Source organism: Notolepis coatsorum, assembly GCF_963971535.1.
Source record: "Notolepis coatsorum genome assembly, chromosome: 2".
Classification (NCBI taxonomy): Eukaryota; Metazoa; Chordata; class Actinopteri; order Aulopiformes; family Paralepididae; genus Notolepis; species Notolepis coatsorum.
In genome coordinates, this window is record NC_140166.1 from 130,158,732 (window position 1) to 130,169,288 (window position 10,557).

Here is a 10,557-nt window from a genome sequence, read left to right on the forward strand (position 1 = left end):
ACATGATACTTTCAATAAAGCAAGAGAGGACATACATAGATACTTTAAAATGTATATTTCAGGTAATACAAAACAAGGCAACAGCCAAAAACGTTTTTATAAACCATTTTAATAAAAGATATAAAACAAGACAAAAAAGGTCATCTATGTGGTCCAATGCTGCCCCCTGGTTGCCAACCTCTGTACTTCATAGTGGCGTTGGGTTGGCGTCTCAATAACATGTCGCCTTCATCTATGCATTTGGGTTTATCGTACACCGTGGATATATGGAAGTTTGTTTTGGCCTTTTTTACAGGATATGAGTTCAGCTTTTCTCCATGATACCTGCACAAAAACAGAGTTGCACGATAGCGTCACAAATTAATCAGCATATTTCTGGGAACAAAAGCATTCATTCTGAAAGTAAATTTTATTTACAATGTAACATCTCTTCATCTTTCTTTTCTGTTCGCCCAGCTGTTATGCTACCTGGCTAGCTAGCGAGTTGCACAGAGCATGCCATTCAGCGGTGTAACAGTTAATAGGGTCCCCTCCCAATACACTACAGTGTAGTTGCCGGTAAAAACAAGGGACATTATATTTCTTTGAGACAAAACGATATACGCAGAAACAAAATCGATTTTATTTCATCATTTAACAACTAATCGAATATTGGAAAATCAACGCCCATCCATCCCCATCAAATAACAGAGCCCTCTTGCCCAAATACTAAAAAATGTTGGTCCAGTATTATTTTTAGTTTTACTCACCCAAAGCCCCTCTTGCATTTGGGATGCTGTCCTTCATTGTCCAGGGCGTCAGGGATCCCTGCCTGGCTATTCCCCAGACCTTCACCCTCCTTCCATCCCTGTTTCTCCATCACACGGCGGCCAACGCCCTAAAAACAAGGACAATGCATCAAGCATCTCCAACTAGTACAAGCTGTATACATTTACAACTTGAATTCATTTAAAAAAGGAAGGTAACATTGCAAAACAATATACTGTACATTTAACCGAGCAGAGCCTTAAAAAGAGGCAGTCGGTCACTTCTAGTGAACAAGGTATTTGAACTGTATGCAAAAAGCTTATTTTCTGTCTGTGTTTTAATGTAATGTATTCGAAGACACTGGTACCATAAGACTGTGAGCATTCCAGCGTTAAAGGATGTATTTATGTGCATTTGACCGCCACACTCTCTTACATTTACATTTAGCTGACGCTTTTATCCAAAGCGACTTACAAGTTCAGCAGGAAGGGTACAACTCTTTCAGCTAAGTGACAATGTTCTCAGGTACTGAGTGTAACTGTAACGATTTAAACTTTTAATTATGTTCAAATCTGCTTCTGTCAAATTTCAGTCCAATTGAATAAATGGAACTGTATAAACCAGCTACCTTGAGAAACTCCTTATAGAGACCATAGGAAAAACTCTTCCAGCCAGCTCTTTGAATCACATGACTCCCCAAGTCTATAACATTAAACCTCTCCCCTTTCTCTCAGTCCCTCCCCCTCTCCTTCTACTTAACCAAACATGCAAGTATCAGGTCTTATCGATTCCAAACAGCAACGCTGTTACCAAAATCTGGATTTCAGGATTCACTGCTGTGTCAAAAAGATGTTATCAAACCTAGGGTGATATTTTAGAAAAACTGTTGGGAGTGAACAGAGAGCCATCCGCCAACTGTTTTCAGTCTTTGGATACATCTGCATTTTGACACAGTGAATCCAGACTTCAGAAAGTATAATATCCACACAGCGTCGCTATGTCCAATCAACACCACTGGGGACATTCAGGCATCATAGCAGCATGGGGGGAGGGGAGGTAAAGGCAGGGTAATAGTAGAAAGACATAAATATCTCATACAAATATGAGAACAAAATAAAAACTGTACAAAAAGGTGCGGATGAGGGTCTGCATGCTCTATCAGTTATTATACGTTACAATAAATATTGACAATAAAGAATTTTAATCAGAATATATATATATATATATAGTATGTAATTTCAGGTAGATGCATGTCGTTTTCAGAGTGTTGCCCTCCTTTAATTGGCCCGGAAATAATCCTACCTTAGTAAACTTCTCAAAGCTGCCGATTGGTTGATTGTGCCCCGACCTGTCCTCAAGCCCGTCCCTCATCCTCTTCTCGTAGCGCATGCGGACGTAGTCACGGGAGTCCATGTCACCTCCGTCTGTTGAGGAGAAGAAGCACAGAGGTCTGAATGGAGAAGCTTTCATACAAGTCATTCAACTACCGATTGATTCCCAGGGTCAAAAACAATCTATATCTGTCTGCATATAATCCTCCTATACACCTGCATATAACCCATATAACCCTGTATGATAGCATGTACAATAATGCTGTATATATGGTATATATATATATTTATTTATTCTTACCGTATATATTATATATATCTATATCTGTTAGGGGTGTAAAGGTACACGTATCTGTACCGAACCGTTTCAGTGTGTACCGTACCAAACGGCTGTGTAGTGTACCGAACGAATACAACGGTATGTTAACCACTAACGACCGCCCACCGGGGGCTGTTTTTTTTTTCACAATCTAATATAATTATAATTTTTTTTTTTTACAAGCCGGTTATTCATTTCAATATAGAATATTCGTTGACAGCTCTACAAGTACAATTAGTTACTGCACACTACATCACCCGTGAATGGAACCTGGAAAGCCAAACTTTCCCCCACTGTACCGAAAACCCGCACCGAACCTTGACTTCAAAACTGAGGTACGTACCGTACCGTGGTTTTTGTGTACCGTTACACCCCTAATATCTGTACATATCCCTTACCTACTCTGTACTAGTTACACTGCTGGCCATACTTGCATATAATCCTTTTTACATATCTGTAGATACTATATCTATATCTGTACATATCCCTTACCTACTCTTACTGGTTACACTGCTGGCCAGTACGACTTACTACCAGTGTCTTTATACCGTATCACTCTACATATTAATACTACAACTCTGTACATACATCTGATTAGCACTATACGCAGTAGTAATCATTTATAGTATATGTTTTACAGTGCCAAGTTATACCAAGTTGAATCACCTGTACATTGTCTATTACTATTTGCACTCTGGTTGGATGCCAAACCTATTTTGGTTGTATTGTACTTGTGCTGTATAATTGACAATACATTTGAATCTAATCTAAAAAAGGTATTCAAAGTTGAACAGGAATGAAAGCATGGGAACTTCACTTACCTTTGTCATAGTAAACGCTCATATCAACATCCCAGTCGTCTGCGGTTTGTTCATCAAAATCTAAGGAAGCGGAGTAGAGACGCAGTCAACATTTGGTTTACGGATAACAAGCAAACATTTCATGACCCAAACACCTTGGGTTCACACACTGCATGCCTTATTGCGCAATTCCGATTTATTGTTCAGATCTGATTTGTTTGACATTATTTCTTCAATGTGAATATCAGATTCCAGTTGTGAACTGGTCACGCTCCTGAACTGACCCACGTGCATAAAAATGAACAATAACGAAAATGGACGGCAATCTAGAGTGGCGTAAAAGTCGTAGGGCTGGGCGATATGGCAAAAAATCATATCGCGATAACGATATGATAATGTTATTATATTTCTCGATATCGATAATTATCAAAATTGTTATAAGTTATAAGTATAATTTTTTTTCTTTTTTTTAAAAACAACAGATGTATGTTTATTTTGCAGCAATTCTTTGTCGTTGCCGCCATCTTTAGTGTTACAGCCCCTCACACTCCAGTTCTCAGGCTGCAGCTGGTTTAAAAGCTAAAGTAAACCGGCTTCTCTGCTGGCTGTGGCTCCAGGGGAGTTGAACAGTTCTGGCTCTGCTAGTTTATTTTCGATCTTTTGGCGCTTTTTTGGTGGACAAACCACCGCACATGTGCACCGTGACTCGTGACTGGAGTCTAGCTCTGCTAGCACACATAGCCTACTGTGTACAGACGGTTTCAAACTGTATTTTAAATTAGAAAGCAAACAAATTAAATGGACAAGAGAAAAATAAATCTCAATTTGGTCAGTATTGTCATTTGGACAAGCAAAGCCATTACTTTAAGTTGCAGGCAAGAAAGACAAGTCTGTCCACTGTCTCTGGTTTTAAAACTGCCCTGTTGCAGGTCACAAAAAAAATAGAAAAAAGTTAAAAAAAATAAACGATTTTTCGATTTTTTTTTGGTATCGATTATTAAAATATATCGCGATATTTATCGTTGTCGTTATATCGCCCAGCCCTAAAAAGTCGCATGACTGTTCAGATGGAGGTCGCATTGCAAAACATCAGACCTGTATCTGATTTAGGACCACATATGAAAGTGACCCAAATCAGAATTGAAAATAACAGATTCCATGTGATTTGCGCTGTTCACACAGTCATGAAAACAGATCAGTCACATTTGAGCAAATAAATCAAAATTTGGGCCACTTTTGCCTGCAGTGTGAACATAACCATAGGCAACATGTGTGTTGGTTGTATAAAAGCAATAACATAAATTGCATAAAGGCGATGACACCTGGGTGGGAGCTGGGAGGGCATTCTTCACTGTGATTATGGGCACTTTATGTTGCCAATGATACTGGGCTGTGCTTCGTAACCTGTCCCTAATGCCCTTCTGGGTATTATTACTGTAATACCCTCTAGAATTTCCCCATTGATAGCTGGAGCCATTTATGTATATTTTGGTTAAACATTCAAAATGTATTCTGAAACCATACAGACCATAATAACAATGTGTAAATAGTTATTTTTTTGTGTGTGCGTGTCTTTTCTTTTTTAGGCAGGGATTCTGCCCTATACTGGGGTGACAGTGGCTCAGAAGGTAGAGCTGTCGTCTGGTAATCAGAAGGTTCCCAGTTCGATTCCGGCTCCTCCTGGTGTCAAAGTGTCCTTGAGCAAGACACTTAACCCCCTAACTGCTCCCGATGAGCAGGTCGGCACCTTGCACGGTCGCCTCCACCGCCGGTGTGTGAACTAAATGTGTGTGAGTGAACGGGTAAAATGTGAGGCATATAGGTTGTAAAGCGCTTTGGATAAAAGCTGCTATAAAAAAAAGCAGTGAGTTTACCTCCTTCCTCCTCCGCCCAGTATTGGGCATCGGTGTAGAAGACGAGGCCTGAACCTCCCTTCTCCCACTTCAGCTCGATCTCCTCCTCGAACAGCCTCTCCTTGCAGCGCTCCTGGCTGGTGACATCCTCGTGCAGGGCCTCATGCCGCTCCCAGTCCTCACAGCGGTCGTCGTCCTACAAGAACCAAAACGGCAAAGTCAAAGCAAGTGTGCAAAAAAGGTGATAATAATAATAATACACTTGCTGAACACTGAACCTGGAATGTCCTCCAACTGACTCTGAAGCTGAAGGTTCTTCCTTCTTTTGCTGCGTTTAAGTATGATCTCCGACCACTGTGTGTCGAGACTTGTAACTGTTTTTTCATATTGTTTATTCTTATTTATCGTGCCTATATGTATGAAATTGCTGATAAACTACGTCTAGTTTGTTTTGTAAGCTCGTCGTCGAGGTAAATTAGGGTAACCTCAGTGTCCTACGAGTTGAAATAAAGGTTTGAAATTAAATGAAATATTCAGGTGTATGTTTAAAAGAGGCCAGTGCTGGACTTCCATTAGTATCACTAATAGTAATCTATGCATCCAATAACACCAAAACCTAAACACTGGTGCGAGTGCTGATTGGACGAACTGAGATCGGATGATAAATCAGAATGGGCGGGGGGGCATCCCTTCAATAGCTTACAAGTCTAAATTTGTCTAGATTCTCAACGTACATCGTCTGCGTCCGACTGCACTTCCTCCTCCTCCTGCTGTGGGTCCGCCGTCTCCGTCGCTGCTGGCCGGCGGTCAAACGGCCGCCGCTGGAGTCCTGCTGAGCGCGGAGGGGGCACAACGCCGGGGCCCGATATCTCATGTCCTCCGGCCGTGAAGACGCTCTCCTCCGTGGCCGGCAGCGTCCAGGAGTCGTGGTACTGGAACGGCACGTTGCCGTAGCGCCGGCTGGAGCTGGTCTTGGGGAAAGTGAGGCCCAGCTTGCGGATGAGGCGCGGGGGGAGACGGCACGCCTGGATGAGCTGGAGGAAGACCGTGACCGGCGTGCCCACGTTCCCGTTCTGCATCAGGGACGGCGGGTTCATCTCCGATAAGCCTCTGAGGTCGGCCTCCGTGAAGCGCTCCGTTAACGCCACGTGCCGGCGCTGCTCAGACTTGGTCTTATAAGGGGCCGAGTCCTCGTCTGAAAGAGAGATTAACCATGTTAACGAAAATTACTTTTGTGAATTGCCTCGTCTCCACTAGCCAGGGTTTAGCCATGCTGTGGCCTCGTCTCCACTAGCCAGGGTTTAGCCGTGCTGTGGCCTGTCTGGTCTCCACTAGCCAGGGTTTAGCCGTGCTGTGGCCTGTCTGGTCTCCACTAGCCAGGGTTTAGCCGTGCTGTGGCCTCGACTCCACTAGCCAGGGTTTAGCCGTGCTGTGGCCTTGTCTCCACTAGCCTGGGTTTAGCCCTGCTGTGGCCTGTCTGGCCTTGTCTCCACTAGCCAGGGTTTAGCCGTGCTGTGGCCTGTCTGGCACACAGTGAGCGTCTCCATTGTCTTTAGAACCTGGCTGGATGCAGACTGAGAGAGCCACCTTTCATAACCTGGCTTGGACTGTTGTATCATCATGGTTTAGCTTGTGTACAACAGTTGCTGGTGTGAATTTTGAAGGTTATCTAGCAACTGGAGAGTCATCTCCCGCCTCGACTACTGCAACGCACTGCTCGCTGGCCTTCCAACCACCAAGCCTGTTCAACTCATTCAGAACGCAGGGCCCGCCTGATCTCAAACCTACCGAAGTCGGCCCATGTCACCCCACTTCTTAGGGACCTGCACTGGCGCCCCATTGCCGCACGAAATCGCTTCAAGGCCTAGGCTTGACCTGGCATATCGTGCGACGAAGGGAACGGCTCCCGCCTACCTCCGGTCAATGGTCTCTAACTACACACACCCTCAAGTAGTGATGCACCGATGTGAAAATTGTGGGCGATACCGATAACCGATATTATTAATATTGCTGTTCTGGCCGATACCGATATTTACCGATGTCGATATCTCTGTATAGAAAACACTTTATGATAATCAAATAAAGAGCTATTTTCCAAAACGCATATTTTTTTTACTTTTGTAACTTATTTTCAGAAATGACTGATATTTTGAAACTATTTAAGGTCAAAACATGTATTAAAAAAAAAAAAAAATTATACCGGCCTTATCTTGATATCGGACCGATACCGATGTGTGAAGACACACAAGACTACCCTCAAGACCCCTACTCTCTGCATCTTCCGGCCGCCTCAGACCTACTCCTATCCGAGCTCCGGGAGGGTCATCAAAGAGAATCCGCCTATTCTCAGTCCTTAAATGGGGGACCCTGATGTAAACAAGACGAAAGTCTTTCTCTGGTCTGCATCCCCTTAAGAATTGTATGTATTGAGCTGTACTGTACTGTACCCATTCTGCAATCTGTTAAAAGTTTTCAATCAATCAATCAAAGCCCCTTGGAACGAACTTCCCACCACAGTTATGACAGCCGAAACCCGTCCAATCTTTCGCCGTCGACTAAAGACACACTTCTTCAACCAATATCTGAAATGAGGGGGGGGGGGTTATTATCCAACTCTAACTAACCTTACTGTCATGCACTTGTCCGAACATTGTTACTCAGCTGATAGAGTTGTGCCCTTCCTGATGACTTGACGTACAGAACTATGTAAGTCGCTTTGGATAAAAGAGTCAGCTAAATTACAAAATGTAAATGGAGACACAAACCTAACCATACAATGCTAGACCATGGCTAGCCCCAGCCAGGCTGAACATAGCTAATAGAGACACAAACCCAACCATAGCTAGCCACAGCCAGGCTGAACAGCTGGTGGAGACACAAACCCAACCATGGCTAGCCCCAGCCAGGCTGAACATAGCTAATAGAGACACAAACCCAACCATAGCTAGCCACAGCCAGGCTGAACAGCTGGTGGAGACACAAACCCAACCATAGCTAGCCCCACTCCAGCCAGGCTGAACAGCTGATGAAGACAAGGCAAATTACACAATACAAAGATGTTGCCTGATAAACCACTACCCCCCCCACCCACCTCCAATGTACAGCCCCCCCCCCTCCTCCAATGTACAGTTTCTACGTCAAATGTATATACTTTTTTTTTCGGGACTCTTTTTGTATCACAAACAGTACTGTATTTGCAAATCTGGTATGTCATAAATGTATAGATGTAGCAGTACTGTCTATCTGTATGTCATGTATGTCATATATGTTACGATGAATTGAAAATGGGGGACCCTGATGTAAACAAGACGAAAGTCTCTCTGGTCTGCATCCCCTTAACAATTGTATGTATTGAGCTGTACTGTACCCATTCTGCAATCTGTTAATAAAGTTTTCAATCAATCAATCAAACCACTGTGTTGTGGATATGTGCCCTGTGAGTTCAGCAAAGTGGCAAAAATGGTGAATGTACAACGACCAGCATACTACTAACCAGTGTGACACGATACTTTTATTCTCTTGATCACACAGCGTCTTGCGAGCCAGTTCCCTTTCGAGTCAATCCACTGATTCCCTGAATACAATTTGACAAATCGATCAACCTCCTTCAAATGAACCGAGACAACGCAGCAACAAGTTTTAACGCCTTGTTTCGACAAAGAACTAGTACTTCCTGCTGCGGCTTCAGGAGATTTCGAGCCGCTCTCCTTGTTGTTGTCGTCTTCAGCTGGTCCCTCTTTTGGGACCTCGGACACCTCAGATTCCCTGAGAACCTCCGGTCGATGTCGAAAGTGAAAACATTGGAAACCACCACTTTCTACGAACTGGCTGTAATAATTTCGAAGGTCAGCTGATCGAAAGCTAGCGGGTATGTTACTAATGGCAAAATAGACTACTGGTACGGAGTCCGCCATGATTGTTCTTCTTCTTCTTCTTGTAAGTTTCCGGCGGACTTCTTCTTCTTCTTGTAAGTTTCCGGCGGACTACGCGTCTAGGCGTATTGCCGCCCTCCACAGGACAGAGGGAGCACTACCCCCCCCCCGTGGCAAGCAGGAACTGCACAACAGCACTAGCTCTCTCTTGGTGGTTCTCACCCAGGCCTAGAAATGAAGGCAAAGAGAAATAATTAACTCCCTGAGAAGAAAGAACTCTAAAGAAGGAATTTCGTTGTTCTCTGTACTTAATACAATCCCTCAGGACATGCCGCATGATTGTTTATAGACCATCGCAAGGAACATGTAAAGATTGTAGTCTACTATCAATAAGACACTTGGTTAGTTCTTTATGCTTGCTTCAGACAGCTGTTTATTGTCTGAAGGTTGTACACAGGTGCCCTAATTATATAGCCCTACCAGTAACCATAGTTACATGTTGCATGATGTTATATGTTATGGTCTTGGACTTCCTGACTGGCAGACCCCAGGTGGTGAGAGCAGGCAACTGCACCTCCTCATCCATCACCCTCAACATAGGGGCCCCCCAGGGCTGTGTTCTGAGTCCCCTCCTCTACTCCCTGTACACACACGACTGTGTGGCTCAGCGGAGTAGCAATACAATCATCAAATTTGCTGACGACACAGTGGTGGTGGGCCTGATCTCTGCCAACGACGAGAGGGCCTACCTGGAAGAGGTCAAGGTCCTGGCGGGATGGTGCCAGGAAAACAGCCTCTCCCTGAACGTCAGCAAAACAAAGGAGATGATTGTGGACTTCAGGAGGTCGGGGGTCAAGGACTACAGCCCCCTCAGCATCGACGGGGCACCGGTTGAGAGAGTCAACAGCTTTAAGTACCTCGGAGCCTACATATCCGAGGACTTGACATGGACCACACACATTGACAGTGTTGTGAAGAAGGCACGACAACGCCTCTACTTCCTCAGGCGCCTAAGGAAGTTCCAAGTCAGCCAGAAGATCCTTAAGAACTTCTACTCATGTACAATAGAGAGCATCTTGACCGGCAACATCACCTCCTGGTTTGGGAATAGCACTGCACAAGACCGAAGCAGACTACGGCGTCTACGGCGGCGTGGCTCAGGGGTAGAGCGGGTCGTCCAATGATCGAAGGGTTGGTGGTTCGAATCCCGCTCAAGCCCATGTCCATCCCACTGCCGTTGTGTCCTTGGGCAAGACACTTAACCTACTTGCCTCGTATGAATGTGTATGCATGTGAATGAATGTTGGTGGTGGTCGGAGGGGCCGTAGGCGTTGATTATTCGCCACGCTTCCGTGAGTCTGCCTCAGGGCAGCTCTGGCTGCAATTGTAGCTTACCACCACCGGTATGACTGTGTATGAACGAATAATGGACTCTGTAAGCGCTCTGGGGTCTCTGGGGTGTCACGAAGAGCGCTATATAAATCCAATCCATTATTATTATTATTACAAAGAGTGACACGTTCAGCCGAACGCACAATTGGAGGGGGGCTCCCCACCCTCCACACTTTATATTTATGGATGAAGGATTGCACTACAACTCGTACACCTTACTGTAAATTGTACCTAAAATTGTAC

At 44.4% G+C, this 10,557-nt stretch overlaps 1 protein-coding gene across 1 annotated transcript; it reads right to left on the reverse strand.

Annotated features, from left to right (window-relative positions):
* Positions 1-99: 99 nt before the first annotated feature.
* gpatch3 (G patch domain containing 3) lies at positions 100-8,966 on the reverse strand. The gene is made up of 7 exons (XM_084337907.1): positions 8,544-8,966; positions 5,785-6,245; positions 5,072-5,246; positions 3,219-3,278; positions 2,050-2,171; positions 750-877; positions 100-324 (listed from the first exon to the last, which is right to left on the reverse strand). Exons 1-7 carry the CDS (start codon positions 8,962-8,964, stop codon positions 141-143), a joined length of 1,551 nt encoding a protein of 516 aa, XP_084194033.1. The 5' UTR covers positions 8,965-8,966; the 3' UTR covers positions 100-140.
* Between the last annotated feature and the right edge of the window lie 1,591 nt (positions 8,967-10,557).